This window comes from Dromaius novaehollandiae, chromosome 25 (assembly GCF_036370855.1).
Source record: "Dromaius novaehollandiae isolate bDroNov1 chromosome 25, bDroNov1.hap1, whole genome shotgun sequence".
NCBI classification, from domain to species: Eukaryota; Metazoa; Chordata; class Aves; order Casuariiformes; family Dromaiidae; genus Dromaius; species Dromaius novaehollandiae.
The window spans coordinates 2,128,910-2,150,187 of NC_088122.1; the positions used below are offsets into that span (position 1 = coordinate 2,128,910).

At 44.4% G+C, this 21,278-nt stretch overlaps 1 protein-coding gene across 1 annotated transcript in view; it reads left to right on the forward strand.

Annotated features, from left to right (window-relative positions):
• Window positions 1-20,642, forward strand: part of ELL (elongation factor for RNA polymerase II) — a 56,266-nt gene extending 35,624 nt beyond the window's left edge. Inside the window, exons 6-12 of the mRNA XM_026119532.2 lie at window positions 2,575-2,699; window positions 6,182-6,278; window positions 9,735-10,221; window positions 13,220-13,286; window positions 15,260-15,431; window positions 16,385-16,429; window positions 17,494-20,642. Of these exons, the coding sequence (XP_025975317.2) occupies window positions 2,575-2,699; window positions 6,182-6,278; window positions 9,735-10,221; window positions 13,220-13,286; window positions 15,260-15,431; window positions 16,385-16,429; window positions 17,494-17,598 (1,098 nt within the window). The 3' untranslated portion in view covers window positions 17,599-20,642. The remainder of the gene's footprint in view (window positions 1-2,574; window positions 2,700-6,181; window positions 6,279-9,734; window positions 10,222-13,219; window positions 13,287-15,259; window positions 15,432-16,384; window positions 16,430-17,493) is intronic.
• Window positions 20,643-21,278: the final 636 nt, after the last annotated feature.

Here is a 21,278-nt window from a genome sequence, read left to right on the forward strand (position 1 = left end):
TTGTATGTCAAGAATGAAAGCTGTCTCCTAGTTAAATCAGTACTTTACACTTCGAGTCATGTTGAAGGTGCCATTTCAGGAATTGCAGTAAATACCTTTATTGCTTTCACAGTGCAAAACACATCATGGATGTTTATTTAAATGCTGCAGCTGTCCTCTTTTTATATCGGAATTCTTTTTTTTACTCCTTTCCGTAGCTGAAAAGAATGAGGATTTAGTCTGTCCAAGGGCACAGGCCAGATCATATTGAAAAAGGAGTTATTGCTGGCATTACTCGCTCTTTGCCTGGATATTAATCCTCTAGTCCTGTTACCTTTATTTTCCAGCAATGCTAGAATTATTCTGAGCACTTTTTGAATACTATAAATATGTCTAATACTAGAAATACTGTTTCTGGTAATCATCTTTTATTGGTGCTGTCACAAAGCCCTAGCAGCCTGTTGGTGTGTTTGGTAATGTCTACAGTGTCAGCCGGATTGGGGTAAATGCTGATTTGGCAGTAAATATATTGCTTGTAAACTTATCTCCTTTCAGCACTGCCAGGGTTCCCATCCACAAGCAGACACAGATAAGCTAAAAATTACAGGCTGTATTAAAGCTACATGTCTAACTACGTCTAGGTGTGGGCTTCATTGTGCTCTTGCATCTCTCGTAGGACTCTGTGTTCCTGCTGGCCTTTTTGCCTCATTTTGCAAGGTTTCTATTTTTGGGAGGCCTGGGGTGGAGCTTGCAGAGTCCCACACCAGCAAAACAAGGAGGTAGCAGCTCTTGGCCTCTGCGCAGAGAAAATCGGAGTTGTTCTGCCTCGGTTATAATGCTCGCCGAGCAGCGTGTCTCCTGCCGAAGAGCAGGCAGTATCGCTGCAGCAGGGAGAAGCTGCGCGGGCAGCGATGGAGGAGGTTCTCAGAGTTTTTGAAATAGAACCTGGCTCTGCTTTCGTCTCTTGGGCATGTTTACTGGGATATCTAAATGTAAAACACAGCTCAAATTCTTCTTGTGTTTTGGCTCAGGATTTTGGAAAGCTGACAGAACTGAAAGGAAAAACAAAGTTCGTCATGTAAACTGATAACTGTGCTTTTTATTTTTTGCTTATTGGGAGTGCTTTGCTGTATTTACTTCTTGAGCTTTTTGCTTTCAAATTCATAGATTTATAATATTAGGTGAAATGCTCCATAAAGCAAAAGCAGAAGAATTAACAGCATCTTTGGTTAATTCAAGATTTTTCCACTCCTTCATTTGCTTTTCTGAGGATATCTTCTAGCTGTGTGGATAACATAAATTCATAAACGCAACCATCTCCTGAAGGGAATCAGCAATGGAAGAACATTAAACCTTAAACAGATGAGCAGCATCTCCACTGGCTGAATAAAAGCATCTTCCAGTTTCAAGTGTAATATAGTGGTCAAACTGAGGGACTGAAACTGTGAATTTGAGACTCCATTCTTGGTTTTCCTAGTAGGTCAGCATGGCTGTGGGTGCCTCTGTTTCCCTCTTTATCACATGAATTCAGTGCCTGTTTTGTCAAAGCCCTGTGGTTCCTTCCAGGCTTAGAGTGCTCTGCAGTCACCTAATAAGGGTTGACTGAGGCAGCACAATTTGCAAAAGTTTAATTACTAGATATAGCAGAGCTTTTTGTTTTGTATTAACATTGTATTTTTCATATGTGTAACCTGCAGCAAGAGGTTAAAATTTCAGCCAAGCTGTGGAAATACTGATTGAAGTGGGATAACTCCTAACAAGTTGTTTCCATTCTAATACAATTCTGCTGGTTCCAGCAATGTTTCCACGTAGGAACACGTTCTGAGTTTTATGGGGAAACTACACATGATAGAATTGGATAAAGTGTAGAAAAGCTGCTCCTGCATCTGTGCTGAACTAACTGCAGCACGTGATTTGGGTGCAATGATTTAATTGTAAGACCCTGTATTATAAGATGGTGAGCACAGGTTTTGTTGTTCTTTCCCTAAAGTAGTCCTCCAAAAAAGTTCTCCATAAAATCAGGCAGGGGATCCTAATGCACTTAACTCTGTAATGTAATCTGTAAGCCCCCTGATGCATTATATTTACAAGGCATTCTCTTTGCTGCTTCTCAAGAAAGTAGCTTTCTCTAACCTGTTTTATTTGTTAATGAGAAATTATCATCTGGCAGTTGTCAACTAAGCTATCACAAGAGTTCCTCTGTCGGCTGATAAACCGCACCGTTTTAGCGACTGGGCAGTCTTGCTAAGTGGACTGCCTGTTCCCGATAGGGTTAGTTGCCATGAATTTCCATAAACTCATGTTGTACCATTCCAGTCTATGTATCCATGCTGAATAGTCGCTTTAAATATGACTTGCTTCTCAGTACATTTGCATATGCTTTGGAAATTAATATTAAACTGTATATACTGACAAGTAAGGCAAAGGGAAAGGCACGGTTTTATAAATATTTTGGAGATAAATCATTTAGTATCTACTTGTTTGCTGACACCACTAACTACACTAAGTCTGCTGAAACTTTGCCTACATCTTAGTTGTTTAGAAAAAGTGTGAAAGTTGCATCCTAACAGCTTTTGCAAATTGTTTTTGTTTCAGGTGGCAAATTTGAGCGCCAAGGACAGCACTTTCACCCTGAAAGACTGTGTATACAAAGAAGTGCAGAAGGATTGGCCTGGCTACTCTGAAGGAGATCAGCAGTTGCTAAAGAGGATACTTGTTCGGTAATTATTCCATCTCTGTAGTATCATTTAGAGCTTGAGATTACTGGGCCAGGTCAGTTGCTATAAATCAGGGTAGCTGAAGTCAGTAGCACTATGCTAAGTTTGAATTATTTTATCATAAAGTCTGGTTATCATCCAGGCAAGTGTAGAAAGTGACTGAATTTTGGAATAGCAAAGAGGATGCAGCCTTCAGTCTTCATATATTCTTAAATTGCTAGTTGCAGCAGATTTAATACATTATACTAAAAGCTACACAAAAATGTGGATGGGGAAAAATGTTGCTATTAAAAGCTAATAGTGGTTTAGAATCCTGGAAGAGGAATGGATTAAGGCAAATGTATCCAGTTCCACTCTCCATTGAAACTCTCCTTTCCTTTTTCCATATCTTTTTGTACATGACTTCCTGTGCAGACCGACTTGTTTTTTCAAGGCAGCAAGAGAAAAGACTCTGCAGTCGTGTCCCTTAGCTGCCTTGTTCCCTAGCTGTCTTGCTCAGCTGCTTCTGTGTTCTGCCATGTGGATACTCCTATTCTTTTTGAGCTGTTTGTTTTGGAGACTTTGCCTCTGTAAATTCTGTAAATTCTGTTATTTGCATGTCTTTTTTTTTTCTCTTATGTTTTTCCTATATTTTTTTCTGTTCATCTTCTCTACGTTGCAGGTTCTGTTGGGTATCACAGAGTCGGATACCCTGCAAGACTGAGATTTCCTTGTAGTAAGGGATGCGATGTGGTTGAAAAAGCACAGCACAGTTGAGTTCTGTAGAGATAAGTTCCCTGAAACATGGTAGTGGTTGTCCTTCTGCCCATAAAGTGTAATCTGCACTGTCCGAGAGTACTCTTAAATGTACACCCTACCTGTTCACATGTTCCTTCCTGAAAATAGCTTTTAACAGAGGTAGTTCAGATGCTAGTTTTATCTCATTGCTTGTTAAGGATTTTTCCCTCTATAGATATTTTTACTTAAGTGAAGCCTCCAGGATTGGAAGCTTTTGGCTGGCAGGCAGAAGAGAAAGAGAACGTCTCCCAGATTTCTAAAAGGCAATTCTGCTCTGGGTCCTTATAGTTCCCTATCTGGATTTTCAGTGTGTTTGCTTTGACTAGATTTTGTAATGCAGGTAGTGAGGTTACTTGACTTGTTTTTTTAGGCTTATTTTATTGTGCTTTTGGTTAATATTAAAGTGGTGCACGTTCTGTTTGAACAGTTTCCATGATTTGAAAGCACAGTTGGCTTGAAGATGAGATTTTGTTAAACCAATGAGATTTTACACTTGGTGTTTTGCTGTGCTAAAGAAAAATCAAACTGTTGTAACTAATTTATATAGCCTTGATCTTAAATTATAATTAAACGGCAAAATACAAGTGCCATGCAATCTTTATGGCTTTCAGAAAAGTTAATTTCTCCCTGTGGAAAGCAATGTTTACTGCTTTTTCTGGAATTGTGGCATTCAGTTATGCTGCAGGTCTAAAAATAGACCTTGGAAAGGATGTATTCAACTGTACAAACAAAGACCCGCTCAGCCAATGCAGGTAATGAGGCTACAAAATGGAAAAAACATGTAGGGTTGAAGACGGTAGAAAAACACTCTCAAAAAGGGCACAGGCACCAGACGTCGAACTTCACGTAGCTTGCTGTGGTCGTCTGCGTGGTTGCCTAGATCCACACAATTGTTAAACGTCCTCTCGGTTTTCAGGTCCAGTTGCCACTTGATGGTTCAACGGTTGCAATAATTAACACATCTTAAAATCTTAAAACTATTTCTAACACACTAATGTTGGCTTGGCCTAACTCGTTTTTCCTCCTGTTGCTTTTTTCTACCTTCTTTCGCCATTGTTCTGAAGTGTTTTTCCACTGTTGCAAGAGCTACTGAGTTGAAAGTAGCTAGCTTTCATTCACTGCAGTTTTTTTCTTTAATCCGTAACTAACATGTGAGGAGATGTGATAGTATAGCTGCTTCACTGTGGTGTTTATGGAATATCACTGTTCCCCTTCCTGTTCTCGCAGTCACCCAGTGCTGTCCTCCAGGCGATCTACTGCTATTGAGATTGCTCTAAATAAAATTAAACAAAGCAGCAACTTAAGCCAGAATGGCAGTCAAACTGCAGGCCTCTAAATGCTGCTGCAGTTAAAAGAAAAGTTAAAAGAAAATCTTGCAAAGATGTCTCTGAAATCATCTTCCCAACATTTGAAAAATAAGTATGTGCTTTAAAGCTGATTATAGTCTTTTGTGGCAGAATGTACATGTTGGTTATTTGGACTGTACTGCTGATGGCAAAACGACTGCAGAGGTTATTTATTTAGTTTATTAAAACCTTTAACGCCCCCCCTTTTTTCTCCCAACTCGACAGCTGCAGCTTGATGCAACAGTAGCATTTCCTGCGTGATTAATATATAGGCGCTTGGCTTGGGTCAGAGTAGCAGGGCAAAGCTAATGCTCTATGAAACTGCTCGGAGATCTGGAGTGCCCCTTGGGGTGGGGAGCGGAGATACCCAGCGTCAGTGTGAATTAATAAACTTACGTGATTGGAATGAATTGCACTGTACTTTTTTACTACAAGAGGTTTCTATTGTTTGTCAGATATCACAAGTACAGACCAGAGTAGCACTATCTTGCCTGATGCAACGTAGAATATTATTTCGAAGCCCTAAATGCAAGTCCTAGTTGACCAGCAGTACAGTTACAGCTCCTGTTGTGATCATGCTTACCTGGTCCCAGAGGGGCTCGCTGCTGAAAGAGGTCTGCTGTTTCTGTAAAATGCTGTTTTACTGGTGCTGACAAGTGGGAGAACGTACTCCTCAGCATCTGAACTTCAAGCTTCAAACTCTTTTGAGAGTGTGTTTGCTCTCTGAATTGTTTTTATGAGGTGAATTTTAATCTGGTGAGACAAACTCAAGTGAAATTAGTTTAAATGCTGTCTTGTTTATTAAGCCATGTTTGGAAGCTGTAGCTAGAGTATCTACTGATTATTTTACAGTTCAGTGGCTGTTTTTACTAATTTGTATATGGATCACTTTTTTTAAGGTAGATATTCATTTGTTGTAATACTTGTCACCATGTCAAGGGAAAAAGGTAAAATTGTCAAGGACCTGTCGAAGTAAGTTCCTCCCTCAGTGGTTGTTCGCCCCGATCTGATGATTAGGCCTCCCTCCCTCCCTGCCACAGCTCCTGCAGTCTCGGTTCAAGGTGTTACCTCCATTCAAGAGAATTACAGAAATCACGGGGAGACATGAAAGAAGCAGGCAGTTTCCATGTTTCAGTGATTGTTAGTTTCCTGTAGTGTTTTCTTCCTCCTAGGTTTTGCCCGAGATCAGAAATTCGGATCGACTGGAGGAGCTATTTTCCTGGCATCTTCAAAGAGGCAGAGTTTGAGCCCATGAGGAGGCTATTTGCTCTGCAGGTTTCTTCCTCTGGGGGAGAGTGTGAAATACCATCTGTTGGTTTGTCAAGTACAGGATTTAAGCAACCCTAAATTCTATTTTTTCAGGAAACTCTGTCAGCCACAGAACAGTAGCAGTTTTCAAGGAGAAGCGCCTTCCCTGAGTCCACCAAAGGACAACGTGAACTCCAGCTCTCCTCCTCAGGTAGGTGGTCCTCTTGATGGAGGTGGCTGCTGGATGTAGGTGTAGGCTGAGCTTTTCAGCCTGTCTACAGACTGCGGTCACCTGCTGTTTGGGGCTGTTAGTTTGATAGGTGGGGGGTTTTGTTTTGTTTTGTGCCCCCTCCCCCACCAAATTGGGGTCTAATTCTGGGCTTCCTTGGGATCTATTTCTCCTCTGGATGTAGTTCAGCAGCGGACTGTGAGGAGGATCTCTGACAACATGCTCTTGGGTTTAGTTTTAAGGGGTAAATTTTAAAAAGTACCTATAATCCCTTTGGGCGAATGTGAGCTTGTGTTTTACCTGTTACCAATAATCGACTGGAACGAAGCAGTAATAAGTAGCTCCCAAATGTAGCTGAGTTATTAAAAACTTGAGCTTTTGCAGTCTAATTGCTGTGATGGATCAGAGGCAGGTTGGTCTGCTCTTTGATTTCTTGAGATGCCAGTGCATGAGGCTGTGAAAAGTACCTTTTCTTGTCACTGGATATCTTGGAGATGTGTCCTCTTACTGGTGACTCAACCTTCTGCCACCTTCCTAAGGCTCAGCCTTTTCAGGTGGCCTCTCATATAATCTTAGACAGCTGTTGAACATCTCTCAGGTGATGAAGAAACTCATAGCTAAACATTTTATTTGCAAACATTTGTGCAAATGAGTTGAAATTTTTTTTAACTGATTTTTTTTCTTGTCAGCGCAGCCTGTCCTGGTGGTGACTAGTAGAGTGCTTGAAAGCAACCTTTCTCGCTCCCAGTACTGGAGAGCCGCTCCCAGTACTGGAGAGCTGGCACCGTTGCTCTCTAGTGGCAAGAGCTGTTGTTCCATGATGATAAACCATGAAGGAACTGCGTTTGCTAGTGGATCCACATGTTAAGCAGAGTCTGCCCTTGTTTTTCTCTCTTAGTATCTTTCTGTTGAAGTGTTTCTCGCTAGGATTGCGAAATGCCTGCTTCCCTTCTCCTGTGGGTCAGTCCAGACAAGTTGAGTATTTATCCTCCTCCTGCCAATGGAATGTGTAATGCTTACTTGTCTGGACAGACGCACTGAGGATTAGTGGCAAAGAATATTAGCAGGTAAGGAAATTATGTGCTTTCTGGCAGCAAGAGGGAAGCAATTCTCCATTGAGAGCACGAATTGTACAGCTTGTTTGCCAGGTAGCTAGTTCCAAATCCTCTTCTGCTCTGCAGTGGGTATGTTGCTGGTGAATAAAGAATGATCCCCTTCCTCTGAGTTAACTTGGAAAGACACTATGCTGTCACGAGGTGAAAAACCATCTCACTTCTGGCTTTACGTATTTTGGAAGATGTGAAAGTCTGTAGGGATGTGTTTGGCCTCTGTGATTACATGTTAGCTGATCAAAACCTTGGGCTGTTGATCCTTTTGGATCTAGAAAAGGCTAGTGGAAGAGCAGCAGCTGAACAAGGGATATAGAGGTTGCCAGCAGTGCTTCTGATATGGCTGCCGTTAGCAGCAAACTACAGACAGCTTCTTACTGTAAGGGGTCATTTGTTGATACTATATAAAATGTAGCTGTAGTTTCTGTTTAGAGAAGGGATACCGTTCTAGTGGTTGCGATCCCAGGAGAGGACTGGGATTCGATAGTCTTAAATGCAAAATATTTTGAAAAAATTCAGTTGTGGAATGAAGGCAGGAAAGCAGTTGGTCCAGTAATTGGAAGGAAGCCTGTGGTAGAGCAGGTATTGCATACATATAACACTTTATAAACAAGGAGGTAAAGCTGGTGGTGATGGTGTTTGTTGGCCTGAAGGTAAGGTGAGTGAAAGAGAGCAGTTCTTAGATCCGTCCCCTGTTTAGAGATCTGTAGCCAAGGTGAGTGGCCTCTCCGCTGGGGGAGACGGACAACTGCTTGTGTTCTGCATCTGGAGAGGAGGAACCGTGCGTCTGCGGTCGGTGATGCTGAAAAGCCAGTTCGACGCGCCGTTGCCCCTTAAGCTCTGCGGCAGGGTGAGCGGGTCCTCTGGCAGTTCGCTTGACAGGTGGAAAGTAGGATTCCTGTCACCGAGCGTTGTCCTTGTGACCCCTGGAGCTGGCAAACAGAAGTAATGCCAGGGGGAAAAGGAGTGAACGGGTGACTCCGTTACAAAGCAGCCGTGTGGCCAGCTGCGCTCTTACGACAGAACAAAAGTTCCATTTGCAAGCACATTGCAGCCCTGCTTGAGACAGTAAAGAAAATAATAAAACATCCAAAAGAAATAACCAGAGCTATCACTTGTCTTCCGCTGGGCACTAAATAATCTTTCCTCAGATTTTCTGCGGCCCCTTGCTGCCAGGCAGGCACACACCGCTGTACTCATGGCTGTCCAAGGTAATTTCGGCTGCCTCAGACTGGATTGAGCCCGACGGCTGTAGCTTCTGGCTCTAAATTAAGCTCTTTTCTTTGCTGACTGAAGGCTGGGTTCTTTCGCAGTGTAACTTCCCCTGAGCTAACCTTAGCCTGTGGACAACCACCTACTTGAAGAAATGGGCACACAGAGCTTTCTTCTCCAAGTCCTACCTGTGGCTGTCCAGGTAGGGCTGATCAGACAAATGGAAACCTCTGCTCTCCACATTTTTTTCCACTTAAGGAACATTAAAGTCCTGCTCGTCCATGAGAAATGGCGTTGAAAACTGCTGCTAATGTCCTTCTATGCCTTTTATTCTGAGCACTTGCACAGTTGACAGTTTCTCACCTCTTCCAGGAAACGTCCCTCTTGAGAAGAGGAAGGAGAGGTATTGCAAGGGTAAAGCTGACCACAGAGTTGATAAAAATCAGTTGGGAATAAAATGCAGAACTTGTGAATCCCTCCGCACTCCAGAGGCCTGAGCACATCTTTCCTCTAGACCTCGTACAGACTCTTGCACTTCTAGGTGTATTTATTGTACATGTCGTGCCACAAGCAGGAGAGATGATAGATGTTTTTATGGTGATTTCTGTTCTCTGCTGAATGGTTGGAAGCAGGAGGAAGGACGACAACATGGTTTTACTTTTAAAGGGCTAAATTTGAAACAAGCTTCAGAGAGAACAGGGTGGGTTGCATGGCCTGCGTATGAATAGTGCAGAGGACAAAAAACCTGCTTATCTGACTTGGGGGTTTCTATAAGCAGTCACAGCACAGCTCTTCCACCGTGCCATAGGCTCCACAGTGGCTGTCGGGATTTTCAGGAAGTGGCTTGGGATGGATTGTCTTCTGCGGGATCTCGGCGCTGGCAGGCCCACCGCCCGTGTCCAGACGGGTGGCTGGGGCAGTTCAGATCAGCCTCTGACCAGGGATTTGCTGGCAGCTTTTTATTTTTAGCAGAGCTCTTTTTGTGGGGATGCTGCTGTTCACTGGTGTTGCACCACCATCTAGTGGTAACAGCCTTGAGAGCAAACGCCTTATCCAGAATTCTTGGCAGACTTTTAAGGTGTGCGGGTTTATTCTTTTTTTCCCCCTCTCTCCCCAGAAACGATCCCAGCCTCTGGAGTTTATTGATCCGCTAGCCAACAAAAAGCCCAGGATCTCGCATTTGGCCCATAGAACTCAGCCCACTTTCAATGGGAAACTGAACTCCTCGAACGGGAAGGACGCCGCTGCCCCGGCGGCGCAGCCAGCGCTCGCGGAGTCCGTGAGCTCCAGCTCCAGCCTCCCGGTCTTGGAGCTCCCGAGGCCTCACGACCCCCTTTCGGATGTCAGCAACGACCCGACTCACAACGGCAGAGACTGTGAGAACCCGGAGACGGCTGACAGACTGACTCATCCTTTGTCGACAGACTGTCCCCAAACGAGCAAACACAATTGCAGCTCATACGTAAAAACCAAGAAAAAATCCAAAAAGCACAAAGACAAAGAGAGAAAGGAGAAGAAAAGTGAAGAGAAATGCAAAGAGGAGAAGCAGGACTGTGAAGTAATAAAAAATGCTGACTTAATTAGTGTTCCCCAGGATGTCACAGGTACGTAAGCTCTGAAACGTTCTCCTGTACAGTTTGTGCTCAGATCGTAGTAGTATCAACTGTGTATTACTTCTGCCCAAAATCCTTTTGAGGAAAGAGGTTGCCTACCTCATTCCACTTGCAGAGACTGCAAGGTTAATGAAATAATATCGCTGTCCCTACCTACGAATCAACAAATGGTCCTCCTCTAAAAAGAGGATATCAGGTTTTTCCTGTTTAACCTTTTATGCTGTTTGGAGCTACCTCAGATCGTGTCATGTTTCTCCTTGTTAAATTAAAAGCCGTATTAATATATGGGGATGAATGGCAGACATCAAGATCCGTTGGAAAAAATGGTGCTTCTTGATTGCCTACTGCTCTTATGTTTGTGTTTGGTATTGTGATGGCTGTCGTATTGATTTTTAACTCGGTAATGAAAAGTTAGTCACAAAAGCTTTTAATATTGGATACAAAAGAAGTGATAGACAAGTCTTGTGATAAAATGTTAGCGCAGGCTACAATCTGCTCTCTTAGGCTGAAAGAACTTCCCTGTTGTATCCCACTATGACTTGAATTTCTCTTTTCAAGGATTAACAAAATGTTTTCCATCGAGACAGTGTATTTCAAAGTCAGTTCTGTGTTCTTTTAGGAACTAGAGGAGAGAATATATGTTGGCTAATCCGATCTGTTCCCGTGCCAGTGCCTGCTGCTTTCCTGTTTTCTGCTGTTGCATTAGGCCTTCTTAAAATTCTCTGAAGCAGTGGGACTTCCTCTGCTGGCTCTAGGAGTATTGCAGTCTAGGTCTCTTGCTATGTTGCATCCATCTTGTTTTCCTTTGCCCCATTATTCCTTTTTTACACTAAATTCCTCTCCATGCTGGTGTGTGGAAAATCATCCAAATTTGGCTCAAAAAGAACAGTATCTTGCAACTGAAACTAACCTGTCAAACCCTTGTAGAAGGAGAGATTCAGACTTCACTGGGGCTAGGGATGATGTTAGCTCTTGTCTTCCCCACGGTCTCCGTAGCATCTGCAATATATTTTGATTGCTCACCAGTCACTTTTAGCTATGTTCTTTATAAACAGGGAATTTGTGATACTGCAGACCAACATTCTGAAGTACCGGATACTCTTTCTGCTTTGATCTTGCTTTTGTGTCAATCCTAGTTTTTTTCTGTGAGCGTTTGAGTTGCTCTTCCCTCTGTATCTGCTACAGATCGGGACACAGGATACGGATAGTTACAGATTATATATGCTTTGTCAACACCTCTTGTTAAATAGCAGAACATTCTGACTCCTTTTCTTGTCAAGTTGCTGACCCTTTATCACCTCTTCTGCTTTGTTTTTTTTTAAACCAGCAGGTTAATAACCGGCTTGTTGTTAATTAGCGGGAGTCGAGTTTTGCTCCCGCCGCGCTGCTGGTGTGCGCAAGGTGGTGGATCCTAGCTAGACTTGGAAGGAACCGTAAACAGGATGTGGTCAGTGCTGCTTGGATTTAGTACGGCCAGTTCACAGCTGAATTGAATCCTTCTGCTCGCCCCTTGTTGCGTGTGGATAACATTGGCCTCATTCTGGTCCTTTCTCATCTGCAACGAATGGCATCTCCCCCGGGGCGAGGGGCTGCCCGGAAGCAGAGCTTCTCCTGGGAGGTCCGTTGAAGAGGCGATGAAGGGAGCTTTGGGGCCTTTTGGGCAGACAGTAGGTGGCACTCATAGGCAAAACAAACCTTTTCTTCCTTCTCCTCTCCCTCTCTCCCCGAGGCTCTTCCTTACCCATGTCCTACGGCTTTCAGTGTGGCGGTCAGGTGAGGAAGAAAGAATCGCCTCCAAACATCTGCAGCAGGAATTAAGACTGCCGTGTTCATAATGATGCTATGTTTTTCTGGCGTTCTTCCCCTCCGCTCAGGAAAGCCCTTCTGCTTGAATTCAGAGAAAATTAGATATATTTTTTTAAGGTATAGTTAGGTTATTGCTTTATGTGCCTATTATTACTTTGGCATTTCATACTTCCTGCAGTTTTTCTGGGATAATAACTCTAAAGTGGTGCAGGTGAAGGTTGGGAAGGGTGAGGCTTGGGGTTTACATGAACCTTTCCTGTGAATATCTGGGGAAATTGTGTAATCAAGCTATTACTCGCTGTAAGTAACAGACTTGGATAGAAGAGACTGAACCATTATGTATTTTTGCAAAACAGATGAGTTAAATCCTTCGAAGCCTTCTCCATTTGCCTCTGATTTTTGCTGCCTTTTCATGGATGCAGCTGACTTTCCGGTTAGAGCTTTCAGTAAAATACACAGTTCAGGGATAGTGTCCCTTTTCAAATCTGTATCCAACTGCTTTTCTTCCTCCAAATTAGTAATTCAATATATGGTTTAGGTTGAGGATGGAGCCTGTTTTGGGCTTGCATTCAGAATCCCATTCCTTCTGAGGTCTTCATTCCCTTCATTGGAAGTCCTAAATATTTTTAGTTGAACTTCCCTTGAGTTATGTTTCCTTGACTTCACAGAACAGAGCACTTGGATTTGCCTACTGGGCCATAGGGCTATACGAGGAAAACGTGTGCCGTACAGATCTCTCCATTATCTCTTGTAGGAATCTGTAATGTGGATTACAAGAATCTATGTAGTGCAGAATGGGGGCGGGTGGAAGAAGGTGCACCTTGCTCAGCTTTCTGTTCTGCTCATCTGGACCCATATGTTTGTTTTGTGGTTTAGCAGTGTTGATATCAGTGCTCTCCTTCCCTGCAGGCAGTATTCATAAACCAATTAAATTAGGCTGTTTTGCTGCTCAGTGCATTGGCTAATGTTGATATTGTTTTGTTTACAGACAAATATTAGCAAAGCCTTGAAGTTTCAACCACCTCACAATACTGTATCTTCTATCTTTTGTCAATTTAAAGCAAAACCGAAATCCTTTAGAATATAGTGAACTGTATTCTGGAGATGAGTTTATGAACTTGCAGTATAATTGCCTACAGCTTTAAGAGTTAGGAATGTTTCTAAACAAGTTTTTATTTTTCAGGTTTAAATGGAACATGCAATAACTCTAGTGTACCAACATCGACTTCAGAAATGCCAGATTATTTATTGTAAGTTGCTTCAATATTGCTGATATTTCAGTTGCTTCATCACTTGGGATCAGGTTCCAAGCTATTGAGCGCAATGTGTTAGTGATTCTATCGTACTTAACTGTTACTTGAAAAAACTTTGTAAGATGGGTTTAAAAAAGAACAAAAAGGTAAATCTAATCTTGCAAATATTTCCTGAAACTAAACTTAGGATTAGATCTGTTCTTTCCCTTCTTACAGAGGTCAAGGTTGCCTTTCTATAAACAAATTGTCAAAGTACTTTAAGAAACTGCATATCTGAGGAGGGCTTGAAAGTATTAAATGTCTCCATGTTGCAGATAGAGACTTTGAGGGGAAATGATCTGCTTTAATGTTATGGAAGACAGGGCAAAATTAATTTTGAGACGTTATCTAATCCTTCCCCCGTTCAAAGCCAAGATCAGCTCTACATAAACCATTGGAATATTCTTCATGGGGAGGTTATAACCCTTGGGTTAAGATGTGAGTTTTCACCTTTGACTTTTTAATCAGATCCCCTTGAGGTTAATTAAACAATACTTGTCTCTTGTAGCACAGAAATCCATGTGCTTTTCATGTGCATAAAGCCAAACCTGTTATAAACAAAACTCAGTGATAGAAAGGAAGTGTAGCTCTGGGTGATATTGCATGTCTAGGTCTCAGCCTGGCTTTTTAATGCTACCAGATCTGGTCTGGCTGTGCTGTGATCCTTCAGAGGAAAGAGGAGGAGGTGCCCACCCTTCGCTCTGCAGGAACAGTCAGTGCTAGAGGATATGTAGGGTTTTTCTATGGTTACAAAACTGTGGTTTTGCTGGTCTGTGTGAACCATTCAAATGACTGCTTTGAGTTGGCATTTCCAGTACCATTCAGAAGAAGAAAGATGGCTGGTATTTTTGCGTGCACCAATTGCGCTGATCTGATCTCTCCTACAGAGATCCTTGGTCAGTCTCCTGAGAACTTGTGTTAGGTCAACTGTCTCATCTTTGGTACAGTCTGAATGTTTGGATGCTCAGCTCCTTAAATGATAGAGTTGCCACTGCTCTTTTGATTATGGAGACATAGGTGAGGACAGCTGCCTTCTACTAGTGGATCCTGTGCAGATGCTTTGTTATACTCACCCCTAGCAAGGAATCACAGGTCTTGAAGGCTGGAGCCCATTTAAGTTAAGGCAGTGAAAGTTTGTTTCAATTAACTTGATACCTAAGTTAGACTGTATCTGTTCTTGCACCTAGCTGTCACTATTGCGGACAGAGTAAGGTGGTAAATTAGAGGTGTCACCTATGAAAAGCTGAGTTTTGCTGTCAGAGAGGACCGCCTCCTGGGCTTTCTGTAAAATGTCAGGTTTAATAGCTTTTTGTTGAGCTGAATAAGTTTCAAAAGGCCTCAAAGGCACATCTGTTAAACATGAGCTCTTTATGTTGTGTTCAATTCATACCGGGTATCTTCAGAAGGTAGTAGAGATATATTCAGTCTATTCAATATGGTTTCTTATCCTGCGCTTGCCACGTAATCATCCTGTGAGCATTTTGCAGTGATAGCTGAGCATTTTTGTGTTCCTTTCCTTTAAACGCTCTTAACACTGGAAGCATCGTATTCCTGCTGTTCCAAGGTCTGGCACAGATGCAGAACTCCATGTTCTGTGGGACAGCAGAAGTTAGAAAAGCTGTAGCAGTACTATCTGAATGTCCTCCTACACCCTCATCTGTTCAGATGCTTTGCTGTACCTGCATATTCCATCCTGTCTTGCATAGATGGGAAATTCTGGAAGCAAACATTGTCTTGTTTTGCATAGAGGTCAAGGCAATAATCCCGGCACTTATCTCCTTGCGGCTATAATGAAATCATAAGAGACTGTATTTGCTTTCAAAAGCAGTCACCTGATAGACTTGTCCTCCTGTTCTGGACATTTCAGTAATCTTACTGTCTGGAGAGAAGAGTTAATTCTGAACTGATTAACTAAATTATTTTCCCTCTAGAAAATATGCAGCCATTTCCTCTTTGGAGCAGCGTCAGAGTTACAAAAATGACTTCAACGCGGAATACAATGAGTACAGAGACTTGCACGCTCGGATAGAGAGGATAACTGGACGGTTTACGCAGTTAGACTCCCAGCTGAAACAACTTCTGCAGGGCTCTGAAGAATATAAGGTATAAGCAGAAATATATCTTTCAAAAACCTGGTTCTGCAAGTGACAACACTGCAACTTGTTGCTGTTTTAGTGGCTCTTTCTGCCGGGTTGTTTGGGATGGGTTGATGGAGGCCCCGTATTCGGTGTATGAAATGTACTGCCCAGGGCCCAGAACTGGTGGATGCAGAACGTGCATACAGCTGACAGCTTTGTAGGCTGTTCCTAAAACAGCTCTATGTTCCTTCGTTTTCAAGTTGGAGCACACATCATGGTACTTGTTGACAAGGAAAGGCCTCACTGAGACAATTGGCGTCTTTAGCCAAAAGCTGCTGGAAGCTATTAGTGTATCCCAGCCAAAAAACTCATATTCGCACATATGGTAGCGTATCGGGGCTGGAAAGGGAGTTAGTACAGGGTCATCTGTTTCTCTTGAATCTTTGATCTAATAATGCTACATTATTCAACTTGTCAGACTGATTTTAAAAGAGCTTTAACTATTCATTATCCTGAGAAAATAAGTCTCGTTGAGTATAATAAACAGCTCTTTACAGAGCACCTATTGTACTAAACACCACTTCCTCCCTTGAATATCCTTCTCTTTTTCAGAAATCTCATGATTCCTCACTGAATTATTCTTATAGTCCAAGAAAAATTAGTCTGAGCTGGGAAGATGTCAATTATCCTGTCAATCCAAGTGGCTGTTGCAGTGGGACGAGTAGTTCTCGTGGCTGGGGAATCGCGTTGGGGGCTGCTCCTTCCACTGCTTGTGGTGGTAGCTCTAGTCTAGTGAGGGAGGCAGCGAGGCTGGTTGTAGCGGTCAAATCTCGCATGTCAAGGGGTGGGGGCAGTCAGTTTTGGTCTGTATTTGGAGAAAATGTGGAAATGAAGCCCTCAGTACGTGCTGAGTTACTACAGTAGGTTGCAGGACTACTGCCTTGTTATGAAAATAACAAGTTATCTTTTCTCTTTTAGACAATCCATGATCAAATTTTACAGGAATATCGGAAAATTAAAAAAGTAAGTAAAAATATTTGGCTGTGAACAAGGCTTTGGAGAAACGTCTGTAGTGACAGAAGAAATGGGTAATTTGCCAAGTGAAAAAATAAGTCTCTGAAGCTTACCAGCAGATCTTAGTTTCATCAGCTAGAGCTTGTGTGAAAAGGGGTCCCCCGTTGCTCGAGAAGGGTTTGTTGGGAGTAGAGACTGCTCTGCTAATGTTGAACTTATTCATCTGTGTTCGGCGCATTAGCAAAAGAATGGGTATGTTAAATTAGTTTGTTTGTCAAGCGAGAGAGCAGTTTGCATTTCAGATGCGCGGGCTGAGTGATAAGATCCCTCTAGTCTGGGGGTAAATTCGATACGATTTGAGCTCAGCCTCTAATACAAATCGCTTGGGTACATAGTCCCCTGTGGGTCTTAGCATGGGAGGGGGTGGCACCCAGAATACTTTACTTGTCTTTTTATGCATCTGTAAAGCAAAAGTTGTTGACTGGAGGGATTTATGGTTGAGCTGGATGAGGTAGAAGTCCTGAGGCAGGCGGGCCATCCATGCACCAAGGGGGTTTTGGCTTTTTTTTTTTTCTTTCTTTCTTTTTTTAACAATCTATGAATGGAGGCCTAAGCCCTGTTGTCCCTGAGGGATTTCAGAGCTTTTTGAAGAGCTTCCTGTGTGTTGCAAGTTCATCTTTGTTTTAAAGCTCTCAGACTTGCACAACTCAGTGCTAATGTGGGGGCCAAAGGGCAGGGTGATGCTCGCTGGAAGCTGATGCGTGCGGCAGAGCCGTTGGGAGTCCTGAGCCTCCCTCGAGGTGCACTTGCTCCCCTGTGATTCAGTTCCTGGAGCTGGGTGTTGATGAAAAGGGGGTTTGTTCTTGAGCTTGTTTGAACAGAACAGTTCTGCTTTAGACAGAGGGGTAGCTACTACTTGCACCAGAAAAGCTTCGTTCCCTGGTCATGTAGGTGTATTTTGAGGTCAGAGAACCTCATCTGGGTTCAGCTTAGGTACTGTTGAGTTCTAAGAATTGCATTCTGTCACTGCATTTTCTTTTTCTTTTTTTTTTTTTTTTTTTTTTTTTTTACAGACTAACCCCAATTACAGCCAAGAGAAGAACCGCTGCGAATACCTCCACAACAAACTGGCTCATATTAAAAAACTGATAGCAGAGTATGACCAACAGCAGTTTTAGCTGGCACTAGTCTGGACTGGGTAGGGCAAAAAGTCATCTGGATGTTACGTTCCCTTTTATACAACTAGATTCCTTTCAGAGACGAGCATTAATTCCTCGTGGTTGGAAGAACTTGGGGATTACTTACGATGCCGAATCTGCCGTGCCAGCGTCTGAGCCAGGTAGCACCCCAGCACCTGGCATGATCCTCTCGAGTTTTAGCCTCTCTGAATGTCGGAATGTAACAAAGGAAAATCTGCTTATTTGAAGCCAGCGTTTGACACTTAAGGGAAAACTTACCTAAAGTGAACGAAGCTCCCAAAGGTTAAGAATCGATAGTTTTCATGGATTAAAGTTTGGCATGAAGTGTAATTACCCCTGGCCCAGGTCCGCTGGGTTGCAAATTGTCCTTCAAATGGTGAGGAACTGGAATGCTGCTAGGTTACCTCCTTCTCTGGCACCTGCGACTGTTCATATGCAAGCTGTCTACTCTACATGGCACCGCGTTAAATACACCAAGTACCCAGAGCTCTCGTTGTTTGTTCCTGCTTTTGTCATCTCCAGTCTGTGCTCTCTTGAGGTGGTTGTGTCAGGAGGAGGGGAGCAGCCCGGGAATGTGCACTGGGCGCTTTGCGCCGTGCAGATGCGGATCCTTCACGTAAGAATTTCTTTACCCAGTTTGTGCGTTTGGAACCAGCGGGCGTAAGCGTTGCAGTGGCCTCTCCAGCATGCGCAGTCCAGTCTGCTTGCATTATCCTTCATGTACCAATGCTGGGAAGACTGAGACCTGTCTGTCTTTGACTTTTATAATTTTATACCAAGGCAGCCAATTTTATTAATTGCTAATGAGACTATGGTCTATTTTTGTATAAAAAAAAAAAAAAGCATCTTTTTCTAAAACTGTGCCTCCCTTTTCCTTTTAGGCCAAGTGTTTCAGAACCTTTCCTGTCTTATAATTGCAGTATTACTAAAGCTCGTTGGATAGTTACCCGGAGAAGTTATTTTATTACCTGTAATGACCCATGAGAAAGGATGGGGTGGGGGTGGGGGGTGCGATCCTTTCTTGTTCTGTTTTCTGTGCATTTCCAAAGAAGCAGCAGCAGAAAATCCTGTTCTCAGAACAGGCACCTGAGCTTGGGAGAAGTAAGGCAGCGTTTTCCGTGCGGGTCACTTCCACTGTTGTGCTTTACCTAGCCGGCTTCTCGTTGCAGTCTGTCTCCTTGATTTTCGGACTCGAAGGGAACACTTTCGGAGTATGGCCAGGGTGCGAGGAACACGCCAAAAGCACAAAGGTGTTCTTTAACTCTGCTGTTTCTTCCTTCCCCCCTCCAACCCCGTTAATCCCGCCAGCCTGTGTGATTTTTACCTCCCACTTCCATTTGTCTCAAGTAAAGGATTGCTTTCCTGTGGTGTCTCCTTCCCGCGGAGGCTGCACTGAGGACTTTCCCCCTTGGAGGAGTGGAATGGCAGAGTTAAGGAGGGAAACAGTTCTGTTACAAGGAATACTTTTATTTTTCCGCCCAAAAAAGTGGGTCCATCTGCTGTAAACAAACAATTCCATCCTGGCTAGATCGATGCTGCGTCGCCCAAACGGGGCCGCCGCTCGCGCTTTGCCCCGTGGAGGAGCGTCTCTCCCCGCCACGGCGTCTGCAGACGACCAGCGCTTGCCGGGATTTCGCCGTTCCGCTCTCCACGTGCAGGACCGCTGCTGAAGGGAGCATCCGCGCGCGGCCGAGCTGCGTCGCCCCGCGGAGCCGCGGCTTTCTGCCGAGCGGGAGGCGTTCGGACCGGCGCGGGGGGCCCGGAGGGAGAGCCCCGCTCGGGAAGGGAGGTGCTGGGAGGCTCCCGAGCCCGCGGGGATGCCCCGGTCTCGCCCTGTCCCCTCTGATAACGAAGGTGGGAGCTTAGGGAGCGGTTTGTCTTGCAACGTACCTGCTCGCACACCGCCGTGTGCCCCCGTGGTGCTTGCACATGTGAGGGAAGGCGGAAAACCGTGGGCGGGCTGAAGGCGAGACGCTTCTGTCCAAAGCGCTTTGTCCCCCCTGCTCGGCGCGGTGTCACCCCGCTCGTTGTCACGGGGTGGCGAGGGGGCTGTGACGCTGTTCCCGCTTCCCTTTGAGCTCAGCCCAACTCGGTTCCAGCAAACTTCCCCGAGCCGCGAGTGGGTCCGGCGCGGGATGCGGCGCGGCTGGGAGGGGGCACAGCGCCGACCGGGGCGTCTCGCTGCCTCTCCCTGCAAAACCGGGTCCGCGTCGGGCCCGGCTGAGCGGGCGCTCGGGGTTTGGGCTGGTGGCTCTGAATTTGCGCTGGGCGAGGGAGGCCGGGGGGCTCGGGGGGGGGCCGGCGCGCGGGGGCCGCGGTCACGGGGGACCCTCGGCTCGGGGGGTAGAAGAGGCAGCAGCCACCTAACCAGGATGAGTCACTTCTTCCATGGAAACACTTCTCCCTCTGATCCTTCGTGTTTTGAATGGGGTTTTTGCTTTTGGGGCTTTTTTTTGGTGGGGGGGGGATAGAGATGGAATCTCAATCTTTATACATCTGCTATAAGATATTTTTGCAAACAGAGTTGTATACAAAGATGTATTGTGTACATTTACATGTATATTCTGGAACTTCTAAAATTTGAATATAAAACTGAAAATATTTAATGAATATCCAAACTGTGAGACCCAATTAGCATTCAACAACTTTCCGCTTCACTTTTCTTTTGGACTGTGTTAAAGAATTGTAGTCAAATCTGCCTTTTTTTCTTTTTAGAGATTATGAAGCTAGGCAAATTTTGTGCTTTTTGGGTTAATAGAAACCAGTTCTAGGTGATTAAGTATGATCTTAACTTATTGATACTGTGTTTTACTTTGTAATATTGTACTGTGGATAAAACTATATTGAGCCATGGAGTTGGAGTTTACAAAAGAGCTTTTCACTTTGCCAAAATGTTACAATTTAAAGGCAGCATAGTCTTCAGCTTTCCTAATCTTTTCTTAAGAGCTAGTGTCTTTTTTGTACACTAAAAAGCTGAATGCTGATTTTGCAACATATAATAAATTCACTGTATTGGAAAACAAGCGAACAATAAGGCTGTATATTTCTTTTCAGTGCTTCTTGCAGCAGGAAAGCGCAAAAGGGAAAGGTGACGAAGGGCTGCGGTGGGTTTTGAAAGCAGCAAGCTTGGAGGAGCCCAGTTATTTGAGCTGAAGGGTCAGAGCTGTAGGTGAGAAAGGGGGAGAGGGGAGGAGAGGTGCTTGGTGTGGCCCAGCCCTTTCCAAGCTGTGCAGGGTGCTTGGGAGCTGCCCCGTGACCAAACAGCACCTAGGGAGCAGGTTTTTTGGGGGGGTTATGACAGTCTCTGCTCGGGTCTGGTCTCTCAAGGCAGAATAGCGAGAGCAGCGGTGCGGGAGCTGGTGCTTGTGCGGGAGCTGATGCTCGCGCAGCCCCTGGGCTTGCTCAGATGGAGAAACCACGTGGATGAAACCTGTTGTGGAGCAAGAGCATCAGCAACTAGGTTTCAGGGGGAGAGGATTGCTCAGGTCGGGCAGGTGATGGGTGTCACGGCAAGGCTTTGCCTCTGTGGTTTGCTTATTTCAAACACCACCTCCATGAGACAGGATAGACGGCCCCAGCTGACGTCTCGCCACCTCTCCGCTCTGCCCCGCTGGCTCCTGCGGCCTCTGCCCCGTGGGGACGTCCCCTCCGTGCCCTGG